General features: G+C 45.5%; 3 protein-coding genes and 1 pseudogene across 3 annotated transcripts; 1 reads left to right on the forward strand and 3 right to left on the reverse strand.

Moving 5' to 3' along the window:
- Positions 1-4,876: 4,876 nt before the first annotated feature.
- On the forward strand, positions 4,877-9,119 carry LOC110290253 (beta-defensin 19). The gene is made up of 2 exons (XM_021156757.2): positions 4,877-4,991; positions 8,855-9,119. Exons 1-2 carry the CDS (start codon positions 4,934-4,936, stop codon positions 9,046-9,048), a joined length of 252 nt encoding a protein of 83 aa, XP_021012416.1. The 5' UTR covers positions 4,877-4,933; the 3' UTR covers positions 9,049-9,119.
- A 1,187-nt stretch (positions 9,120-10,306) lies between these two features.
- Defb118 (defensin beta 118) lies at positions 10,307-11,667 on the reverse strand. Its single transcript, XM_021178749.2, has 2 exons — positions 11,589-11,667; positions 10,307-10,530 (listed from the first exon to the last, which is right to left on the reverse strand). Exons 1-2 carry the CDS (start codon positions 11,665-11,667, stop codon positions 10,307-10,309), a joined length of 303 nt encoding a protein of 100 aa, XP_021034408.1.
- A 4,180-nt stretch (positions 11,668-15,847) lies between these two features.
- LOC147005757 (defensin beta 118-like) lies at positions 15,848-24,260 on the reverse strand. Its single transcript, XM_085833331.1, has 2 exons — positions 24,170-24,260; positions 15,848-16,119 (listed from the first exon to the last, which is right to left on the reverse strand). The coding sequence occupies exons 1-2, from the start codon at positions 24,225-24,227 to the stop codon at positions 15,914-15,916; spliced, it is 264 nt and encodes an 87-aa protein (XP_085689457.1). The 5' UTR covers positions 24,228-24,260; the 3' UTR covers positions 15,848-15,913.
- On the reverse strand, positions 18,535-20,123 carry LOC147005758 (L-lactate dehydrogenase A chain pseudogene; annotated as a pseudogene).
- Positions 24,261-24,735: the final 475 nt, after the last annotated feature.

Genomic DNA, 24,735 nt, shown 5'->3' on the forward strand with positions numbered 1-24,735 from the left:
TTGTACACAGTGGGCAATCATTTGTACTTGGGCTAGAGAAAGGCTTTGTTTTTCCAAACCTGACCCAGGGGAAAGGCTTTCCCAGTTCTCTGCGGCTCTGAGGTCTTGGTCTTTAACGTGGCTGTATCTATGTCATACAGCAGATGCTTAGGACTTCACATGTTCACTCAAAGTGTGCGCAACTCCCCACACAAAGTCATGGCTAAGGGCTGGGACCCACATTCTTAGACACAGGAGGTCCTGGGAGGGTCGAACTGAGAACGGAAAGGCATGAGCCATAATAATGGACAGTGGACACCTTACTAGGCTAGAGTAAATAACAATCAACACACCATTCCCTCAGATCTGAGGGTGATGAGTCACTCTTAGTGTTTCTCTCACTATTTTGAAGGTGTAGTTGGTTGGTAGTACATGGCTGTAGTATACACCAGACCCTAGCTTCAACCTTCAGCGCCACACACACAAAAGTTTATAGGTGAAATTCTTCACTCTGGAATCTGTGTCTCCACCAGATGTGCTGGTGTGGAGGATTGACTCAGATCCTGGCCTCTCTAGGATACCCTCATCTGAGACCTTGGTTATCCATGTTGCCCCCACCTCCGCTCCCCCCATCCAGGGCCACAGGCCCCACAGGACCTTGGTCAGATGGAGTGTGAATGAACAGAGGGGAAGAACCATCATCAAAGACTTTGTCATCTACTTAATGGCTTTAGAGAGAGGAGCCCCTGGAATCAGCTTGAAGCTCTGTGCAGGTCCCTTCCTGGAAACTTGATAACCAGTGTTTTCTTCTCTCCTCTATGTGGGGCTCCGGGACAATAGTTGCCCAGATTGGAAGGGTTGAGAGTGAGGTGGCCTTCAGAGCTGATCAGGCCAAACTGTTCCTATGTGGGAGGCTTTTAAAGTTGGATGCTATAGTTTGTTCTCATCTTGTCTCCCACAGACACCACGCAGCAACCACTACCGAGCTGGCCCTCTGGCCAAAGCTCACTTCCTCCCTCATAGCCCCAGGTCCTGGCTACAGTGGCAGCCCCTGTTCCTCACGCCTCCTTTAGCCACTCCTCCTAGCTTTGTGCCAGCTCTGTAGGAAATTTCGGGTTCCAGAATTGGGTTCCAGAGTCACAGGATCTAGAGGGGACTGAGGTAGACACCGTTTAAAGGTCTGAGAACAGAGGGGGTGCTGTAAACATCTCCTCAGCCACAAGCTGTGTGTCTCCACATAAACCACCTGGCAGCATAAATGTACATACCCACAGTGCATGTGTGACACCCAAGAACAACCTAAATGTGTACAACTTGAATATCCACACTTAATGCCTTTGCTTACACACACACACACACACACACACACACACACACACACACACACACACACACACACACAGAGTTCAGCACAGATCTGAGCCTAGACACCCAGACATAGATCTCCACAGCCACTTGGTCATCCCTTTCAGTATCTCCTGAGGTGAGTAGAGGCCATTTTCCTGAATGGCTACAGCACCACCACGCTGCCCTGTTCCAACAGAAGAGGGCTTATGAAGTACAGGAAAGAGAGCTAGTGAGGAAAGACCTGGACCATGCGTCCAGTAAAGTGAGCGTAGATATGCACATCCCAGGGAGGAGGGCTCAGGGGTCATCCTGGGCTTGGTGTGTGTCCATTTGCTTAATCTTCAGGTCAACTTTATAAAGCATCGTTACTACAATTTTATAGCTGATGAAATAGGTTCAGAGAGGTTAAAGAGCTTTCCCAAGGAAGCCCAGCTAAGGTATGTGCTTGTAAGCACTCTGCAGTTACACCTGTGTATGTGGAACAGTGTACTGAAGGGCACATGGCATTGGGCTCAGCTTTGGACCAAATCCTCCACCCCTGCCAGGCTAAATCCTCCACTCCTGCTGGGTGCTCATTATCACTTGAGGATCACAATAGTGCCAGCAGGACACCTCAGTAGGTAAAGCTGTTAATTACCAAGCCTTATAATCTGAGGTCCATCCCAGGACTTACATGGAGGAAAGAGAGAGCTCACGCTCACAGGTTGTCTTCTGGTCTCCACTCAGATGCATGGCACACACACTAAAGGTAAGTCAAAAAATTTAAAAGAACCCAACCAAGTGGGAGGCAGGCATTGCTGTCTCCACATCTAGCGAACTGCTCGGCCCTGGACTCGGCCCTGGAAGGACTCTGGCACTCCTCCCTCTGGTTGCTCTCACACCATTGCCAATGCAAGTTATTGATTATCTATAATCTGAAGTGGAAACTTGAGGGTTCTTAGGAAAGTCCATTGGATGGTGTTTTGCCGGGGCAAACACATGAAAGAATGTCTCATTAATGTGAACACAGGTGTGAAAGGCTGAGGCAGACTCCTGAAGGAGCGTTTCACCAAGGATGTTCTGCTAAAGCAAACACGTGAGAGGACACATGATGAAGGATACTTTGCTAATGGCACGCATGTATTGGTCCACCTTACATTGTGTAGTTGAGTCACATTTGTCCAGACTGCATAGAGAGAGACATCAAACAAACAAACAAACAAACAAAAACTTATGGTGGTGTCCTTCAGTTCTTGCCCCTTCCTTGGACTTGGGCTGATAGACCCAGTGATGTCAACTGAGACAGACACACGTGCTAAGGCAAGACCCATGGTGGACATGTGATCTTTGGAGGATATAACAAGGACTAAGCTAGGCTTACTTATAGAGCTAGCTGTGCAACACTTGGGGGGTCTCACATCTTTGCTGATCTTTGCTTCCCTGTGAGAGGCACAGCTGAGAACTTTTCCTGGTGTTCCTCCTGCTGACTGGAGCCAAGACTGAGGTCTGGCTGTCTCTGCTAGGACATGTTACCTCTGTTGCTAAACCCACTCTACTGAACTGGACTGCTGCTGTATCCATGAGGTGTTTGCAAGTGGATCGAGCTGCTGCTTGCTAACCTGTGAACTGAACTGCCGCTTTCCAGACAACACTGATGGGATTTGCTCCAAAGAACCTTTCTAAACAGCTCCACTTCCTGTATCCTTTCTTTCTCACTTCTGGTGGGTGGTGGGCTAAAAGAGAGGCTAAAGTATTTAAAAAATCATTAAAAATAAGTTAAAAAATAAGGTTATGATAATCATTTACTAAATGGAGTAGTAGCTATTATTTATTAAGTCTGAGAATGTTTGTTAAATATTATTCTGTATATAAAGTCAGGTCCCAAATATCACTAACCCTCCTCAGTGCCTGTCTTTTAGTGAGTTAGATCCTGACTTTTAGCAAGCTGTCATTGCCCAGAATAAAGGGTAATGTTCCCAGTGTATCCTGGAGCTGGCTTTGGTGGGGATGGGTTCTGGGCAGCGGACTAAAAACAGTGTGTGCCACTTCTGAAGGCATCCTTCAAAGAAATGGCATAATACTTCACACACACACACACACACACACACACACACACACACACACTCCACTCCAACTTCTCTCCCAGATCAGTAGGTAAGACTGTCCATGGAGATGTGGACAGACCCAAGTTCTCTGCTGGCTTTGAAACTGCTGCACTTACCCATGCACAGAAGTGAAAAACAATGGTCTGTGCTTTGGAATCACTGTTTGGGAGCAACACCTGCTAAAATTGCTGCATTAATACGTTAATATGGCAGATGAAATTCTGTACTAGTGTGATAAACTATAATAGTCTGTTTTATTAAACAGTTAATAAATAAATATTACTAAATATCCAAGGCTGTATACTTCATAAAGAACAGAGATCCATCAAAATCAGTTTGATTAGCCATCCTCATCTGTCCCACCTCACTTGGGGACTCTTGGTGGCTTGGCATCCCAGGGGTGAGGATCACATGGCAAAGCAGGAAGCTGGAGGTGACCAGAGGTCAAGCTCACTCTTGCTACAGCAAGTCACTTGCTTGGGATATAAGCAGAGCCCCTCACATCTTCTAACTGTGAAATCCCATGACTTTTTATCTCCTACTAGGCCTGCCTTGGTGTGTGTGTGTACGTGTGTGTGTGTGTAAGAGGCCTGTGTCAGGTGTCTTTCTCAATTACTTGCCACTTAATTTTTAAGATAAGGTCTCTTTCTGAACCTGGGCCACAGTGACTTGCCTGGATTGGCTGGCCAGAGAGCCATAAGGTCACTGTGACTTGGCTTCCTCTGTTCCTGGATTATAGATGTGTGCCACTGAGCCTGGCTCTTTTGTGAACGTTGGGAATCCAAACTCAAGTCTTCACATTTACACAGCAAATATTTTACCCGCTGAGCCATCTGCCCAGCAGCCCTACCTGTTAAAGGCTCTACCACCTCCCTACACTGAGAAGCCTCTAGCCCACGATCCTCCGAAGGGCACAGTCATGCCAAGTTCCCCACGTCTCAGTGAGAGAAACAAAGACAAATATGTATGATAAATACGGAAGTCTCACGTGACCAGTGAAGGCTGCAAGAGAACTTATTATAGTTCAGAGCGAAGACCCAGCACCCACAAGAGACACCTGATAAGACAGTCAGAGGCAGCAGCGGTCCCAGCTCTGAGGCCTTGGTGTGGAACATACTGGAAGATTCAAGATTTCATGAGACATACACATGTGTGTGGCGAGAATAAAAAAAGGGGGGGGGGAGAAAGCCAAGAATGAATAATGCTAAAAACGTAAATGTTCCTTGACACGCATCCTATGGTAATTAACATGGGTCTCAAAGCCTGACCAGCTTCAGTTCACTCTTGAACTTCCTAGGCCGGAGGTCATGTCTGGCCAGCCGCTTTCCTTCACTCTCATTTTGTGCCGAGATATCTGCTACTCACACTGTCCTTCGGACTGGCTGACCTTGTACAAATCCCCCTCTGCTCTAAGTCACCTCCCACAGCCCTGCTGATAAAAGGAGGCTCATCCCTACCTCAGTGAAGGCTCTGCTGCCATCCCCTGCAGGCCACTTACCACCTCCACCCTGGGTGGTGCCACCATGAGGCTAGCTCTCCTGCTTCTTGCCATACTTGTGGCAAAGGAACTGGTCGTGTCAGGTAATGTGGGTTTTTTGGGGATCTGGGGTCCTGTCTCTGGGTTTCTTTCCTTTACTCCCATAGAGGTGACACCCAAGTCTATCCCTATTTCATGAAGCTTTGAAGGGTACCCCAAGATCCTGTCAGGCATGCTGCTGCTTCTCTCTCTCTCTCTTTGTGTGTGTGTGTGTGTATGTATGTATGTATGTATGTATGTATGTATGTGTGAGTGTGTGTGTGCCTGCCTGCCTGCCTGCCTCTGTCTTTCTCTCAAAATCTTTTTTTGCTAAGTGGGTGCATGAGGGATGTTTGTGGGGCGTCTGGTACCTCGAGGGCAAGAGTGACATTCTGGTGGGAACTTAGGAGAGCTCTGAGGGGTGAAGGATTGGGTTCTGGTTGGGGACATGGCTGGGGGTGATTCCTGATGAGGGGGCACCCAGGACCTGGGGTCACAGAGAAAGTGGAGCATGAACTGAAGGTGGGGGCTTGGTCTTCCTGACAACAGGGTGCAAGACGGGGATGCTTGGCTTGAGTGGTGTCGCTGCTAGCATTAGGCTGGACTTGGGCTGAGGGTGGGGGTGAGTTCTGGAGTGGGGGGTGCTTCGATTCAGCTTGTGGGTAGGCAGCTGCTGGGAACTGGCTGGTGACTTGATTAGATTTGGGTCTGGCTTGGAGTGAGGCCTCAGGATCCTTGAGTTTGCCAAGGCAGGAGGCTGACTGGGCCTTGAGGTTTAACTTGGTGAGTAAGAAATTATGGAGAGTTGGCTGTGACTGGAGCAAGGCTTGCTGGTCCCTGTCCCCAGCCGTCTAAGGAGCTGACTCTGTAATGTGATGGGGTCTCCTCTGTCCACAATTGAAACAGACGGGCACTGTCCCTTTCCCATTGGACCCAGCTCCACTAGGTAGGACCCTCACCAACACACATTTATTCTGGAGGACACACTAGTTGGGGGCAGAATGATTGGTGGGGAGAAACGTTGAAAAGGACAGTCCTTGGCTGGATATGGTGGCACACCCATTTAATTCCAGCACTGGAGGTGAATTTCTTTGAGTCTGAGGCCAGCCTGCTCAGCATACCAAGTTTCAGGCTAAGAATTGAGATCCTGACTCAAAGAGGGGGCGGGGATATTTCCTGAAAGTTTCCAAGAGCGACAGTCACCTCTGCCCTCACTCTGGAGCCCACTCACCTTTCCTGGGACTGGGGTCAGCACTGCTCACCCAACTGTGTGGCTCTGTTTTCCCTCCTATCCTCCTGCCCTCTGCTGCTCTTTGAGCAATGCTAACTCATGCCTAACAATTGTTCCTTGCCCCAAAGATGCTTGTTGGGAGGACCAACACTGCCGGTGGTACACAAGAATGGTGAAGACAGTGTCACATGCTGCCAAAATCACAAACACTGCTTTGTCCCTGAATGTTACTTAACACTCCCTCCTATGACCACTAATGGAGTCCTTAGCTGGACCACTCCTATGATGACCATAAAAATCCAAAAAGGAAGAAAAGACCCTACTGTGGATAGAAAGGACATGGCCTCTTGTCCTTTAGTCTCCACACCGCATTAAAACTCACAGAATCTTGTTTGTGTTTGTCAGTCATAAAGGACTGGGGTGGGGAGATGGAAGGATGGAGTTCGGAGGCAGTGGAGAGAAGCTGTCAGGGCTGGATCTTGGCAATAGGGTCAATAGCACAGTGTTGAAGATGCTGTCACCTATATGAGTGCTCTATCTGCTTGTACACCCACATGCCAGAAGAGGGCAACAGATCACATTACAGATGGTGGTGAGCCTTCATGTGGGTGCTGGGGATTGAACTCAGAGGGGTCCTCTGCTCTGAACCCCTGAAACATCTCTCCAGACCCTCCACATTATTTGTTTGAGACAGGGTCTTTCACTGAACCTGGAGCTCATATTATAAATTTTCTTTTTTGTGTCTGAGTGTTTGACCTGCATGTGTGTATGTGTACCATGCATATACCTGGTGATCAGAGGGTTCAGAAAACAGAACTGGGATTCTAGAATTGGAGTTAGGAATGGCTATGAGTGAGTCTGGGAACCGAACTCAGGTCCTCTGCAAGAACAGCAAATCTCTTAACCACTGAGCCATGTCTCCAGCCCCCAAATTCCTGGTTTTGTTTTGTTTTTTGTTTTGTTTTGCTTTGTTTTGTTCTTTTTCGTTTTTTGAGACAGGGTTTCTCTGTAAAGCCCTGGCTGTCCTGGAACTCCCTTTGTAGACCAGGCTGGCCTCAAACTCAGAAATCTGCCTGCTTCTGCCTCCCAAGTGCTGGGATTAAAGGCGTGCGCCACCATGCCCAGCTGTTTTTTTTGTTTTTTAATTATTTTATTTTTAAAATTTTATTTTATTTTATTATTTTTTACAAGCTCATGGGGTTTTTCTGTTTTGTTTTCTTAAGATTTATTTATTTCGGGGCTGGAAAGATGGCTCAGCAGTTAAGAGCACTGGCTGCTCTTCCAAAGGTCCTAAATTCAAATCCCAACAACCAGTGTACTTAGATATAATAATAAATAAATATTTTAAAAAGATTTATTTATTTTATGTATATGAGTACACTGTAGCTGTCTTCAGAAACACCAGAAGAGGGCATCAGATCCCATTACACATGGTTGTGAGTCACCATGTAGCTGCTGGGAATTGAACTCAGGACCTCTGGAAGAGCAGTCAGTGCTCTTAACCACTGAGCTATCTCTCCAGCCCCAAGCTCATGGTTTTAACCAGAACCTTTTAGTGAGGCCAGTTTGCAGGCTGGAGAGGTGGCTCAGTGGTAAAAGTGCTTGCTGTGCAGGTTCAAGGGCTTGGGTTTGGATTCCCAAGACCCACAGAAAGCAGAACATGCTGGAGTGAGCCTGTCATCTCAGTGTTGGAGAAGCAGAGACCACAGAATCCCGGGCCTCTTGCCAAGCATGTCAGCCCAAATGACCCAGGTCAGCTTCCATTGAGAGACCCTGTCTCCAAAAAGCAAGGTAGACTGTTTCTGAGAACAACACCCAAGGTTGAGATCTGGCCTCCATATGTATGCACATACATGTGCGCTCACACAAATAAACACACACACACACACACACAAACAAAAATGTTCCTAAATACAGGAATGATTAAACAACCCACTATGTGCATCCATGATAACAGTTCAGAATGAGAAGAGATGAACCACTGATGCTCTGAACAGGGAGGGATCCAGAGTTTGGTTGGCTATCGTTGTTTATTTTGACATGCGATTGTCCTGGTTTCAATGAGTGAGTTTTGACTGCGACCTGGGCATTTTGTGTATTGTAAGATTCTGGCCTAGGCCCTGACATGGAGGCAGGGGTGGGGGGTGGCTTCTCATTGCTACACTGTGCTTGGAGCTCCAAAGTTTGTGTCTTTTGATGCCACCCTAGTTGGGAAGGGCATTCTCTCTTTCGTGTGTCCTTCAGTGGCACTGTGGGGCCTGGTGGCCCTGCATGATCCTTTGAGTTTGGAAAGGACCAGATGCAGACCTAGTCCGAGTCCCTGCACCTTCACACCCAGGGCTACTGGCAGCAGGCAGTGAATTAAGTCTTCTCCTCACAGTGAACGTATGGTTGGGACCTCTTGTATCTCTAGCTGTGGGTTTACTTCTGGGCCCTCTCTTTTGTCCTGTGTTGGCTTTTGTGCTGGTACCCGGCTGTCTTTGTCTTCCTAATGTCCAGAGCTTTGACCTGCACACAGCAAGACAAAGAGAGGGCAGGACACTGACTCTGTCCCTCTTGACTGTGGCACTTGCTATCACCCTTCAGGTTTTTTCATGTGCTCTCGACTCCCCCAATGTATGTCACTGGTAAACAGAAATTGATTATCATTCTTTGTTTTTTATTTTATTTATTTATTTATTTTTATTTTTTGGCCAGGCAAAAATCCTATCCTTCAATGCATGGGTAACAGAGGATTCTGTAGGTCTTCCTGCAAAAAGAGTGAACAGGCCTACTTCTACTGCAGAAATTTCCAGATGTGCTGCCTCCAGTCCTACGTGAGGATCAGCCTTACAGGAGTAGATGACAACACTAACTGGTCTTATGAGAAGCACTGGCCAAGAATACCGTGACAGCCTGCACACCGTGTACAGACTTCCGGGGAAGCCGTCCCTGCTGTCTGCCCCCTTATTAAAATGTATGCATCTGACAATGCTTGTTCGTTTTTCTTCCACTGGAGATACATCAGGAGACTGGGCTTTGCATGGTGAGAGGTTTGTCCCATTCTGGATGCAGCCCTGTGGGAAAAGGGTCTGGGCTCCTGAGTCACTTTCAGAGAGGAACCTGACCAGGCACTGGAGGTGGGAGAGTGTGGTGGAGACCAGGGAGGGGAGTTAAGGATTTCGGATGAGCTGTGACTGCCTATGCAATGTAGGACCCAGGGAGGCACCAGAGCAGGAGGGATGGGACAGTCCTGTAGTCTGGAAGACACAGTTGGTTAAGCCTGGAAGAGCTTCTAAGCAGAGCTGTTAGACTTAGAGGAAGCTGTCTGCCCACAGCTTCAAACTGTGAGGCTGAGATTGGCTTGATGGTTACTACAGAGGAAATTTGAATAATACATTCCATTCTCCATAATTGCTAGGTCTTTTAATTCCTAAAATTTTAGAGAACTTATATATATTATATGTAATGTATATTATATAACATATTATAATATATTACATACAATATATTATATATAACTATATATAATATATACAATATACAATAATACACAATAATAATATACAATATATAATATAATTATATATAATATATAACTTTTCTTCTCCTCCTCCTCCTTCTTCCTCTCCTCCTCTTTCTCTTCCTCCTCTTTCCTCCTCCTCTTCCTCCTCCTCTTTCTCCTCCTCCTTCTTCTTCCTTTGAGAAGAAGAAGAAAATTTTTCTGTGTAACCCTGACTGTCCTGGAACTCACTCTGTTCTCAAACTCATAGATATCTGCTTGCCTTTGCCTCCCAAATGCTGGAATTAAAGGTATGAGAAATGCCAGTGTGGAAGTGAATTCTTCCTCAAGCGCTGCAACCCCAACACAGACCACCAGCAAATAAGGAGCACAGACAGTGTCCACAGCACTTCAAGAGCACGGAAGACTTTGCCACTGGAAGCATGGGGATGCTTTACACAGTAGGTTTTACCTAGAGTTGCACAGTCACAGTGGGTGGCTATGCCTCATGGGTGTCTCGGTGCTTTCTATGTATGACTTAGTTCATCCTTCTTGGGACATGAGCGAGTGACATCTGATAAGTCAGGAGCTGTCAGAAACTTCAGGGACAGGGCTCTCCAGCCACCTCTCAGGTTATTTATTTATTTATTTATTTAACACTCCTTCAACTATATTGCCCTAAGTACACCTATGAAATCTGAGGACAGATCATACTCTATTGTAGAGGTTTCCTCCGTGGTCCAAGTGATAGCATCATTTTGCCTGTAGCTGTCGAAGTCTGGAACACAGCAGACTCGGTAATATTTGCACGATTCGTGGGCCATTTCTCCATCTTTGCAGTGTCTCCTGCAGTGCCCCAAAATTTTCAAGCATCTTTTCTCAGCACCGTAGTCTAAATAATCAAAGGAGAGGCCAATGATTTTAAGTTACTGTTGCTAGATGGCTATGAATCTGGCATTCCACTATATGGTCCCACCGCTGGGACTGTGGCAGGACACAGCCCTTAGGCTCCTCCTAGCTGCAGTTTGATAATACCACGCATCTCCAAATAGCTGCTCCTGACTTTTTTTTTCCCTACCCAGGTTTTGCTTTTCTTGAAGTGTGATTGATCACTCACTAATGAAAGTAAACTTGTTACATTGGGGACAGTCACAACAAAGCTGTCCCGGACCTGTGTCAAGCTACCCTTATCAAGAAACTCATCTAGGGCTGATGAGATGGCTACATGGCACTTGCTGTTTAAACTGGTAGACCTGGGTTGACCCTAAGACCCTAGCAATGGAGGGAGATGACGGACTCCCACGGTCTCTTTCTCCGATCTCTGTGTGTGCACTGTGGCACACACATATTGCTCCCCCTCCCCAAGTTAAAATAAACAAACAAATAAGTGTAAGCAACTCTATAGAAAAGAAATCCACCTCATGACTATGAGTTATTTGAGGAGGCAGGTTTTCTGGAGTGAGAGAGTCAGGGTTTTAGCCAGGCCTTTGGGTGGCCTTTAAAAAGCAATGGTTTTCAAGCCCTAGACTTACAGCATCCAAGGGAGAAAAAAGCCAGCTCTGTCATCCACGTAACTGCCCTGAAGACATTTTGTTCACCAAATCCCAGAACATGAGGAGACAAAGGACTTCCTTGAGAGCAGTCGCGAGACTTTAAAAAGCCGAGATGCCATGGGGCTGTGGACTTTGGGAGATGATCTTAGGAGCTGCACAAGCCGGGGAGAACATGGAGGAAAGTCCAACCTTATTCCTTAGCTGGAAACATGGAGCGAGCGAGACCTTGGGCCGTATGGACTGTTCTAGGATTACATGACCTACCTCTGCACTACCCTTGTGAGAGACACAGTTTCAGTGAGAAAAAATGGTGCTGGTTGTGTTAGGGAGAATAGCCAGCCACACAGTCCAGGGCCTGCTAGACCTTCATTTTGGTCATTTCCCACGGTTCTGTTACCTGGGATCACTTGGGGTAGAAGAGCAAGGACAGGAAGAACCAGCAGCAGGAACCTCATGGCTCTTGGGAGGTAGAACATCCAGGCATCCGGAACACAGGGACAGTGTGAATCTGGCCAAGAGCTTTATTGGCCTTTCTGTCGTGTGGGCAGAGGGATGTGCATTGAGCCAGAGAGAGATGTTAAAGCGTATCCAAGCAAAACATCAGCCTGTTGGCTGCCGTGTGGTCTGAGCATCTGAAACAGTTCCTGAGAGCACAGGCGAAGCTTTTAAGTCACAGGCCTGGAGGACGTTTGGGAGTTCAGAGAGGGGAAACTCACATTAGGATTTCATCCTTAACTTTTCCAGGCCTTTTGTCAAGGGCTAAACCCCTTGTCCACAGTCTCTCCTCACTCTAGACTAAGCCTGCTCGCAAGATCCCTCCTCCAGTCAGGCAGGGGTGGTGCACACCTTTAGTCCAGTCAGGCAGGGGTGGCGCACACCTTTAGTCCAGTCAGGCAGGGGTAGTGCACACCTTTAGTCCTAGCACTCTGGAGGCAGAGGCAGGCAGATCTTTGAGTTTGAGGCCAGCCTGCTCTACCAAAGTGAGTTCTATGACAGCTTGGACTACAGAGAAACCTTTTCTTAGCATCGACCCCTCAATCTGTCCTTATCAGTATCTCTCTACATTAGACCGTGAGGTTGGTATGGGTTGGCACAAAGCCCCCCAAGGCACAAGGCATCAGCTCAGCGAAGGCTTATGGAAACAAAATAAACACATGTCCACATATAGAAACTGAAGTGCTAACCTCTGTTCCAACAGGGAAAGTGGCTTGATAACAGAGCTGACTTGCAATAGAGTGTGGAGCGTCCAACAGACAGCCATACAAAGTTACCCACTGTTGCCAAGGATGCTTCTGTCAAAGGCATTCGGAGTAACTTGGATGTTACTGTTCATGGGGGTATCCTGGGGACACGGGAGATCTGGGCATTGTCTGCAGAGACCCCAGCATCGAGATATGCCTTTAGGACACAGAAAACTGGTCTACCGTTCAAGGTAGCCTAGTCACACAATCCCTTAGTCACTTCCACTATGGCTCTGTGTTTACCTATGAAGCTGAGGAGGTGGAGGCTGGGTTCATGTTGCTCTTGGTTTTGAAGACAGTGCTGCACTTACTGCCAATGGAAGAGTGGTAAGTTGGCACTTCCTTGCAGTCAGTGGCATTACAATTAATTCAATTGTGACCTTGGTGGCTTGAGATTGAATTACAGAAACAAGTGCTTGGAGTCCAAACCAAATCCAGCCACCTCAGTGGTTACAGTAGAAAAAGATGATCACAGACACTATGCAGAGATGCTGTGTGAATTCAGTGGAGTCCACAGAACACGCTGGAGATCGGGGCTGGGATCTCTCAGCAGAGCAGCACTTAGAGGATTAGGAAATGTCTTTATTTCCTGTAACTTGGAGGACCACCCTTGTTAAAAATCATACTCCAGATTTAATGAAAAGGTTTTTTATTTTTACTTATTACCTGTCTATGTGAGTGTCTGCATGTGCATTTGGACACAAGAGTGCAATACCCGAGGAGGCCAGGAGAGGGCGTGAGATGGGGAGCTGGAGTTCCAGGGCATGGTGACCACCGCCTGATGCAGGTACTGGGAACCGTGGTCTCTTTAAAGAGCAGCAGTGCTCCTAACCACTGCACCATCTCTCCAGCCACCAGACTTCAGATTTAGTCGTGCAGACTGGTGAGATTTGCAGCTGGTTCAGCCCATAAAGCATTAGACTCTTAGTTCTGCTGTTTGTACAACTTCAACATAAGCTTAACATAACTCAGTTTTATCACATGGGGATGAGACCTGGATACTCAACAGGTATGTGGAATCAAGTGAAATGGAGACTTTGGGATCTTTCTGGTCCAGAAGCCAGCCAGTTTGCCTGCGAGCCTTCCTCATGACAACCTGACCTGAGATGAGCCTTGGAAATTGATAGCTATTCTCTTGAGACACATTCCAATAGTACACAGGGCTGCTGGACCATATGGGCCAGAACTTAGCATGCTTAAGAGGGAAGGTGCCAAAGTCTAGCCTTGGCAGACAAACCTCTGTGTTAGAAGAATGATGGGACTGTTAATTTCTTTAAGTATGACCTGCAGAACATATATGGAGCCAGATTTTCTAGAGTCTGTTGGAGGGTTTTTTTTGTAATAATTTAAAATATTTATTAATTTACTTTATTATTATTATTCATGTGTGTGTGTGTGTGTGTGAGAGAGAGAGAGAGAGAGAGAGAGAGAGAGAGAGAGAGAGAGAGAGAGAGAGATTAGAAGGAGGGAGGGAGGAAGGGAGGAGGGAGGGAGAGTCGGAGGGTGGCATGCACATCTTGACATCGTTGGCTTCTGTTCTGCTTCTCCTCAGTGGATGCTTAGGGGACTCATCAGCAGGTATAAGGATGCTTCAATGGAGATAATCTAAGCATTAGGTGGAGCTGAACTTGACAATTGTTAAACCCTGCCAGTCTCTCTCGACTCTATAGCTGCCCTCTCCTGACTGCTGGTTTGGGGATGCTCTTTTTCAGGCATCTTCTGGGGAGATGACACTTGATGTTCAGCTATACTCTCTTTTCTCCTGCACTCACCTCGTGTCATTGCAGGGCCAGGTTTTTTTGGGGGGAGGGAGGTGCGGGGGATACCAAAGTTGCTTTTAGCAGTTTTCTAAAAGCCATCCTCTCAGTGAACAGATCCTACATCACTGGGTTAAGGCTTAGAGGTTGGATCACTGGATCATTCCGCAGCTTGAATTTTAGTCTTAGGTTTTTTTTTTTGTTGTTGTTGTTGTTGTTGTTGTTGTTGTTTTGTTTTTTAATCAGCCCCTCCCTCAACTTCTATATGGCTGTTACCTGTAATGGCCACCCTCAGCTGCAGCGTGAGGGATTAGCCTACCTTCCATCCTCTCACGTTCGTGTCTGCTCTCTTTTTGACGTTAGCCACCTCAACAGGTGCCAGCAATAACTCTATGTAGTTAAACCTGCATTTCTTGACGGACTTGGCAGTAATTGCATTTCTCTGATGGCCACTTGTGTGTGTTCTTTAGAGAAATGTCTCTTGAGACTCCTGTCCAGTCTAGAAGCCACATCCATTGTTTTCTTTCTATAGAGTTCAGACGTTTATGTGCTGAGAACTGATCCCCTTACTCTGTACACCATGCAAATACCTCCTCTCCGTCTATAGCTTGTCACCTCAGCCTTTTGGCTGTTCAGAAGCACTCAAGTTTAGTGGGATCCCCTCTGTCTATTTTTGTTTCAGATTCCTGACATTTTGAATAAACTTTAAAGTAGTATGTCTTAGACGAGTGCCCGTGGCTTCCCACCATGCTTTCTTGCAGTCATTTTGTGGTTCCAAGTTGATGGTTAATCTGTGCGGAGTTAATCGTCGTGATGGGAGGCAATGGTCAAATTCCACACTCAGGAATCTGCGTGAATGTCTATACAATCTGTGTCTTACATCACATCTTCATTGAATCTACCTCTAGTTTTCCTGAATCATTTATTCAAGAGAATGAAGGGCATTTTAGTGATCTTCTAGCACATTCCAGTCTTTATTTCTCTTTGTCTCATCTCGTCGCTTCCTCTCTCTCTCTCTCTCTCTCTCTCTCTCTCTCACACACACACACACACACACACACACACACACACAGAGGGGGGGGAGGGAGAGGGAGAGGGAGAGGGAGAGGGAGGGAGGACTGAACGGAGAGGCTCACGCACACTAAGAGTTCTGCCCCTGTGATATTCCCCAGCCGTTTTTCTTAAGCAAAGTAGGCAGAAGGGCTCCTCAGTTTAGGATGAAAGGCAAGCTAGTGATACCTAGGATGGACAAATTAAAGGCATTTTCCAAGGTTTGAAGAGAGCTCTTAGGTCCTGGTAGCTGTGGGTACCACGACAAACAAAAACATGCCAAGGAGTTACTTACATTAAACTAGAAGGCAAATAAACACAAGCATCCACAGTGGCTTCCCTGTTGCCCTTTTGAAGGCAGGCACTTGGATGGAGAACAAGACAAAGGACACCAGCAGGTTGGCCCAAAAGAAATGGAAAACTGTCTTGAGGGAAACCATTTGATATTTATATTTGAGGAAACTTCCATGGAGTGCTGAAAGTTTCTAGTTTCCATCTAACTGTTGGAATGTTTAGCATGAGTTGGTTCTGGGTTTTGGCAAACTCAATATCTGCCTTGGCAGCCCTGTGAGAACAGAGATGAGAGACGGCAGAGGTGAAGTCACGGATTTAATGGACACTTGGGAGATACTTGAGCTGGCACTGCCTGCTCTGCAGATCCGTTTAATTCTAACTTATTCGTTGTCACTCTTTAAGATCACTACTGGCACACTTCCGGTACGGCTAAGCACATTTTTGGGTGCCTGGGGCAGATGGTCCATCTTGCTTGCCATACAGCAGTAGTCCCCATTGCTGCATGGCTTTCTCACTCGCTCTCCGGATCTGCAGTGTTTCCTGCAGTGTCCTCTTATGACCCAGCAAGCTTTGCTGCACCTGCAGACTGACAAGAGGAAAGAAAGGCTGTAAATTCAAGATTCGGGGGCTCATCCGAAGGAGATCCCTCAGCTGTCTCCACCCGGGCTCGGACTCATTGAAAGGAGATTATTCAAGCAAAGCAAAGAAAGGGTCGGCTATGCCATGTTCTCAAAGATCTTACTACCAATGCCAAAGGAAATCACTAGCTGACAGGAACTGGGATGACTTGTTAAGAAGTGGTGTGATTTTGTAAATAAATTAGGTGCACAACAGCCTAACTTAACTCCGTGCCAACTGGGTTATCATCCCCAAAGACACAAAATTCTAACTCCAACAGGCCTTAAGATTGTCATCAGAAATGTATTAACAACCTTTGCTTCAGGAAGAAGAAGCTCGTGGAGGCGATGTGTGGGCTTATGGTGGTTCTGCAGTATCATAATGAATGAAAATGGTTCTCCTGTATTTGAATGCTTGGTTCCCAGTTGGTGGGACTATTTGGGAAGAATTAGGAGGTGTGGCCTTGTTGGAGGAGGTGTGTCATTGCGGGTAGGCTTTGAGGGTTTAAATAACCATGCCTTTCTTAGTCAGCCTCTTTCCCTTCATGGTTGTTGTCTCAGTATGAGAACTCTCAGCTCTAGTTCCAGCATTATGCAAGCCTGCCTACTCTCATGTTCACCCCAGGGTGGTCATGAACTCACCCTCTGAAACTGTAAGTCCCCAATAAACTTTTTTTTTCTATAAGTTGCCTTGGTCATGGTATCTCTTCTCAGCAATAGATAAGTAACTAAAATAGGTATAGACTGTGGTAATGATCATATATTCACTTCCAAACCCATCCACTAGCACACATTAAGTACATATGGCTCCTGTCTATCAATTATAGCTTGATAAAGTGGCTTCAGAAATGAGCTGGCAATATAATGAAATCAGCATGGGGAACCCTGGAAATACAACTGTAGAGAATCAGGCATTGATCCCCACTTTAACACACATCACCACCTGGTCTGTGGATTCAGCTCACTAAATCATAGATCTCTGGGACTCACTCCTAAAGAGCTTTGGATTCAGTCAACCAGAAATGGACTTGTAAGTTAGAACTTCTGATGATTCCGTAGCCGGTGCTGATGGTGTGGACTGAGAGAATCAATGTGCTGTAATGGAGCCTTTGGCATCTTTGGAAGACTATCCACACAGCAGTCATTTCTCAATAGATGGCACTCATCTTAAAGAGCCTGGGGTTGCCACGAGTAAAAATAGGTCTGTGAAAGGCATGTTGGTAATCTTACAGAAAACATCTGGGCAGTTCTAGTGCTCTACGAGTCATGGAAGTTGTTACTGAGGTAGCCTATTTGTCAAAATGTGTCTGTTGATGGGCTGGGGAGATGACTTTTAACTTAAAAGCACTAGTTCTCAGCACAGTGACTCTAGCTCCAGGGATCTGATGCTCTCTTCTGGCCTCTGCAGGCCCCGGGCACTCGAATGGTGCGCATCCATATATGCATGCAAAACAACCAAATGCATAAAATAAAATGAATACATCTAAAATTTCTTTTAAAAGTCTGCCCGTTGATTGTTAAGTGTGCCTAAATGGATTTTCTAATGAAGCACATTTTAATTAAGAAAAATGAAATAAATAAATCAGAAAACACAGCCTGCTGTGTCAGGATGTTGAACCACAAAGGTTCTCCCAGAGTCATAGAGGTTTTTCATAGATGCATATCTATCATACAAAGTGCTTATTTCACACAGGCAATGCCTTTGATGGTGATCATGTTCTTTGACTGTATTTAACCACCCCATTCCCTCTCCTTAACGCCCCTTTCTCTTTTCCCTCTCCCTAGTCTCCTCCCTTGCCTTGGTCTCCCCTCAGCTTTCATATCATCTACGGACCAATAGAAACAGTTTATGGGTCTATGAAGAATTTAAAACTCACAAGTGAGAGAAAACATGTGATGCTGGCCTTTCATATGACTTATTTTGTTTGCTTAATATGATCCTCGCCATCTTCTGGAAAATGATATAACTTGATTCCTTTCAGTGGTTGGATGAAATCCCACTGTGTATAATATATACAGCACACTTTTCTTTCCTTCTCACAGAGATCCAAGCTGATTCTAACCCTGACTGCTTTGAACAACTCTGCCTTAAACACCCAATGCATCTCTGGGATGTCACTTTAGAGTCCTTCAGGTATATACCCAGAAGTGGTTTAGCTTCATCATATGATAAATCTATTTTTAGGTTTTTTATTTGTTTGTTTGTTTTGTTTTTCGAGACAGGTTTCTCTGTGTAGCCCTAGCTGTCCTGGCACTCACTTTGTAGACCAGGCTGGCCTCGAACTCAGAAATCCGCCTGCCTCTGCCTCCCAAGTGCTGGGATTAAAGGCGTGCGCCACCACGCCCGGCTCTATTTTTAGTTTTTTTTTTTTTTTTTTTCACTGTTCAAGGTTTATTTGGTGTTTTCATTGGCATGACACTTGGGTGGTTGGTTCCATCATCCATATGCAGATCTTACATCTCACATAATATTGCAACGCACACTTCAGACACATATAATATATAAAATATCCTGTACAACATTTATGCACAAGATATGCATCATGGACGTACACACTGGAGCCAGGTTAGGACTAACTGGGAACTCGTTGGCCTAGGCATGTTTGGTGAGGGTGCGCAGGGCAGCAATGCAGCAGGCTCACAGGGTAATCGAAGCCTGCACAGTTGGCAGTGTGTCTCAGAGACAGTGGGACTGTCATACTAACCAGGTCACCACTACACAAGTACCACTTGGCAGCAGGGCAGAGCTGTGGGGAGTGAGATGTTTCCCCACACCACCTCAACACCGCTGAACTAACCACAGCTCAGACGAGAGGGGTGTGGTCTGCCTAGAATCCCTGCTGCAGCCTGGACAGTGAAGTGCTAGGACACTGGGAAGACTTTAGAACTGCAGCTCCTTCTGGATTCCCCAGAGGGTGTCTGCACTCTTCTTCAGGCGGGCCTCTTCCTCAGGAGTCAGTGTCACCTTCACAACATCCGAGATTCCATTTTGTCCCAGGATACATGGGACACTGAGGAAGACATCATCATTGATTCCATAGAGACCCTTAATCATGGTGGAAATGGGATGCACCCGCTTAAGGTTCTTCATTATGCTCTCAGCCAAGTCTGCCACAGAGAGGCCAATGGCCCAGGATGTGTAACCTTTCAGCTTGATCACCTCGTAGGCACTGTCCACCACCTGCTTGTGAACCTCCTTCCACTGCTCCTTGTCTGCGTCAGTGCCCAGTTCTGGGTTCAGAGACTTCAGGGAGACGCCGGCAACATTCACACCACTCCACACAGGCACACTGGAGTCACCATGCTCTCCCAGGACCCAGCCGTGACAGCTCATGGCGTGAACCCCCAGCCTTTCTCCCATCAGGTAACGAAACCGAGCTGAATCCAGATTGCAACCACTTCCAATAACTCGGTTTTTGGGAAAGCCACTGATTTTCCAAGCCACGTAGGTCAAGATATCCACTGGATTGGAGACGATCAGCAGCTTGCAGTGTGGACTGTACTTGACAATGTTGGGAATGATAAACTTGAAGATGTTCACGTTTCGCTGGACCAGGTTGAGTCGGCTCTCCCCCTCTTGCTGACGGGCCCCCGCGGTGATGATGACCAGCTTGGAGTTCGCAGTTACACAATAGTCTTTGCTGGAGACAATTTTTGGTGTTTTAAGGAAGAGGCTGCCATGCTGGAGATCCATCATCTCGCCCTTGAGTTTGTCTTCCATGACGTCAACAAGGGCAAGCTCATCCGCCAAGTCCTTCATTAAGATACTGATGGCACAAGCCATGCCAACAGCACCAACCCCAACAACTGTAATCTTGTTCTGGGGAGCCTGTTCTTCCTTAAGAAGATTCACAATCAGCTGGTCCTTGAGGGTTGCCATCTTGGACTTTGAATCTTTTGAGACCGCTAGTGCACGATGGGGGGCGACGGGCGAGCAGAAGCAGCGTGGCCTGGGCTAGGCGACAGTGGCTCCAGCACCTATTTTTAGTTTTTTGAGGATCCTGGGCCAATGGGGGCTCACAGAGAATGAACCAATCTAAGAGCCCGTAGGAGCTCCTAGTTGCAGATGTGCAGCTTGGTCTTCACGTGGGTCCCTAACAATTGGAGTGGGGGCTGTCTCTGACCCTGCTGCCTGACATTGGATCCCCTAACTGGACTTCCTGGTTGGACCTCAGTGGGAGAGGGTGTTCTTAGTCCTGCTGGGACTAAATGTCCCAGGGTGGGATGGTACCCAAGGGAAGCTTCCATGTCTCTGAGGAGAAGGGGAGGGGGCAACTAGGGGAGGGAGTGTTAAGGGTGGGACTGGGATGAGAGGAAGGAAGGTGGGTGCAATTAGATAAATAAACTAATGGGGGACACAAAGCTGGATGGGTAGGGAAGGGGGATCTGGGAGGAGTTAGGGGATGAAATATGATCAAAATATACCATGCAAAATTCTCAAGGAACTGATTTTAAAATTACCTCCCTCCAAATTTATTGCCTTATCTAGTGTAAGAGGAAACTCATACAATTTTTATTAAAAATGTCATTTAAGTATCAGGATGAAACAGATAAAAAGAGAGATTTTTTTTCTGCTTTAGAAAAATCTATGTAATTATGCTAAGTACATATCTAGTAGATACTGTGCCTTTAATCTCAGCATTTAGGAGGCAGAAGCAGACAGACCTTTGTAAGGCCAGCCTGGTCTACGTAGTGAGTTCCAGGCTAGCCAGCCAGGCTACATAGAAAAATCTTGTCTCAAAACAAAAACAAAAATCAAAAAAACCAAAGCACAAAGCAAAAAGAAAAAAAAATAAGTGTATTAAGCTCTGAAAGTTGGTTTTTAAAAATCAATAATAGTTTACTGAGTGCTCTTAGAGGTGTAGCAGGCTGGACTGTCACTGTAATACCACCAAAAGCCAAAAACTGACTTTTAATAGAAGCATAACTAACTTCCAAAATTGTGTATACTTCTTGGTGCACAGCTAGCTGGACCACCACAAAGAGACTGTACATGCAGCTAGCACTTAAGAGGGTCCTTGGGACCTCTTCTAATTAATATTCCTCTCCTATCAAGGCATTCTCCATACCTCCAGATAGATCGCAAAGTAAATAAATAAATAATAAAATAAAAATTAAACAAAAGCCTCCTGTCTTCTGTGCTTAAGCCCCTGGCTGAGTAGCTTTATGGCAATACACTCTCCTTATGGTCAGGGAGTCGCCTTCCCAGCTGCCCCCTCCTTGAGACTTGCTTGTTAGTGAATATGATTTGTTTTTAGCACAAGGTTTATTTAGCAACATTTTCCTCTTTTCTAAGTACATGTGTTTTTATGTTTTTTTGTTTTTGTGCCTCTGTCACTATTGATTTTATTCACTGCAGTGATGAATATGATTAGTTAATGAAGGCTTTCTTAGTTCTCCAAAATGTGTTCTCTTTTTGAACTAATAAAGAATACTTGTTAGTTATAGGTCATGTTTGATAAATGACACTTTAAAATGCACTGGCCAAATCCTCAGTATGGTTTTCTTACCCGAGTGTGAAGACCCAGGTTAAGGACTGGCAGTGTTGCTCAATACTAGAGCGTGCCCAGGCTTCTGCGATCCATCTCGTGCACTAGAAAATATTTTCTTGTGGATGGGATGAAGAACTGTGAATGCTGTTAGCTGTTTCTCTAAGAGGACTGCCACTTGTTAGTTTGAAGACGGGGAAGCTGAAGTTTCGAGCCAGTGAGCCCTGAAGCCCGATTACTCCCTCCTATGTGTAACTCATCTGCTAGCTATGTATGTATTTCCTCTGGAACTATTTTATTCTATGTGACTGCTATTCTAAGTTTCTGCTAGGTTGTATTTGCCTGAAATTATACTTTACTATTTTGATATTTTTATATCTTTATATCAGTTGTATTTGTCATTAATTTTTTTTGATACAGGGTCTTTTTAAATAGCCCTGGCTGGGCTGGAACTGTGTAGACCAGGCTGGCCTCGATCTCACACAGATCTGCCTGACTCTGCCTCCCAAGTGCCGGAATTAAAGGCATGTACCATTATACCTGGCAGATATATTTTTATTTTTATTTGTGTGTGTGTGTGTGTGTTTGTCTGTCTGTCTGTGGGTATGTGAATGCAAGCACAGATGCCTGAGGAAGTAGAGGCATCAGATCCCCAGAACTGAAGTTGTGAGCCATTTCACATAGGTGCTGAGACTAGAACTCAGGTCCTCTGGAGTAAGAGCAAGTGCTCTTAACCCCTGAGCCATCTCTCCAGCTTCCAAGTCTGTGGTTTTTTTATTCAACCTGTTATCTGAGTTATCTTCATCTCATATGAGAACATATGCATCTATTTAATGAGTCAACTATTATAATTATATTTAGACTTTTGAATTTTTCATTTTTGTAGGTTTTTTTTTCTATTTACCATTTTCAATTAAATAGACAAGGACTCTCTCCGCTGGTTTGAAGCATCTACCCTCACTGACAGTCGGAGTTTATACATTACTGTCACTCACTATTTAGCAGGTAGTGTAGGAGTGCGCATACCCATTGCCTTTCTCTTCCCTTAGACTTGTCTGTCTTCTCCCTGCCCACGCTGACTACCTAAAATTTATAGGCAACTCAGACATGCATGCTCTCGCTCTTGAGATCCCTGGTGTTCTCCTCCTCTCTCTTTTTGTCATCATGGGCTGCACTCAGGGCCTTGAACTACATCCACCTCCCTCTATTCTAGCTTTCAAAGTTAACTATAGATCAATAAACAAGTGATCAATCTTACATGCCATAAATCCCAATGTCTTTCTGGATGGCTTCCTTGTTTATTTGAATTCTTCTTTATTTTCAAGGCAGATCTTTGTGTGACAAACCTTTGCAATCTCAAAAGTTGGCGGCCAGTGTAGATTTATCTCTCACTGTGGCACAACGACCTTGCCTGGCCACTTTAGAGTCTTTCTTTTCCTTTCACACCAGCTACGATGGAAAGTTTCTCCAGCCAGCTTTCTATAAGTCTGTTTGACAAACGCCTTTTCAGGTCTTCTAAAGCCTCCTTGCACTAGAAAGGAATTTATTTCCTCCAGATAGGTATGACTCAAAAGAGACTTTGAAAAAGTGCTCATAGAAACTTAAATCATAAAATTAGTCTTGACCTACCAAGCTGACTTCTGGAAAATTATTTTGAAAACTTCATCCAAGTGTGAAAAAAAAACTCAGTTGTATTTGTTGTTTGTTTTGTGAAAGCTCTGGAAATACTTAATTTTACTCCCCATAGGAAATAGATTTACACATTTTCAGTTATCCGTATGAAGGAACAGTATATGTCTTCTAGAAGCATCAAGACAGATGCCAACCAAAATGTTGTGTATATACTGCAGAGATAAGTACTTTAAAACAATGCAGTTACATTTTTACTAAATATGTATGTGAAACAACATTCACATACATATTTATGTAGATTTATATATGCATAAGGAAAAGGTTTTCACACACCAGAAGAGAACCATCATCTCTTTTCTTAAAAAAAAAGTCATCCAAGCTGTATAAACAGTAATTTCAAAACTTTGACCATTTATTTATAGAATTAGATTGTAAATCACTAACCAAGCAACAGACTTGCATGACTGAGAAAAAGCAGCCAGGTCTACATTTTCTTCCACATGATCGCTCTGTGGACACTTTCATCTTAGAACAAGAGAACAGGGACTTCTCAGGAAGTAATAACAGGACTTAACATCTAAGAAAGGCTTCAGTACTCACCATCGGTGGAGACTGGAAAAACTGCTGAAGTAAGACAGCCCCCAGAGGGATCACCGGGACATTCATTGAAGCAAATAGCAGGAAAAAGAGCTGAGCTTCTGAGACACCCATCCCATCCCACAGCCCCAGGGATGCTGAAGAGATACACTCCCAAGCTTTCCACTCAGAACGAGTAGTCCAGTAGATTTCAGCTGCCTCAGAGAACCCTGCCCACAATGGATGGAAGACTATCCATCCATTGTGAAGGTAGAAATTTCCCAACTTAACTCCCTCATCATTTTTCCTTGGTTCTGTTTACCTGGAAACAGCTGGAACAGGATAAAAAATACCAAAAGATTCAGGAGCAAGTATTTCATGATCTTTGAGAAGGTCTTAGCACCTCCAAGAGTCCAGAACGTTCTGCGATTGGACTCCAGACTCAGGTTTTATTTGCTTCCATGGGGTGGAGTCCAGAGAGTGATCCATGAAGAGTGAATGACTCAGAGACCAGTGTAAAGAGCGTTAGTTCTTGGCCAACAGCAGTAAGTGATTGTTCACTACTCAAAACAGTATTCTAGGTATTTGGACAAAGGGCGGAAGAATGGACGAGAGTTAGAAACATCAACGAAGTACACACAGAGCGGGCATGTGCACTAGGAAGTCTTCCTTTCATGCTAGGAGTGTCGAAAGACTTTGCTCATAGCCTCTCATTGTACATCAACATGTGTGGCACTGCATGGAAGGTCAGCTTAAGACCCTTTGTGGGCAGAGACTTCCCCTTTCCTATGCTTCTAGAACTAGATATGTCAATTGCAGGTGCTTGTGAAAGAATCTTTTTTTTTTTTTTTTTTTTTGGTTTTTCGAGACAGGGTTTCTCTGTATAGC

The sequence above is a fragment of the Mus caroli genome, unplaced genomic scaffold, assembly GCF_978045245.1.
Source record: "Mus caroli unplaced genomic scaffold, Mus_caroli_1 scaffold_2, whole genome shotgun sequence".
NCBI lineage: Eukaryota > Metazoa > Chordata > Mammalia > Rodentia > Muridae > Mus > Mus caroli.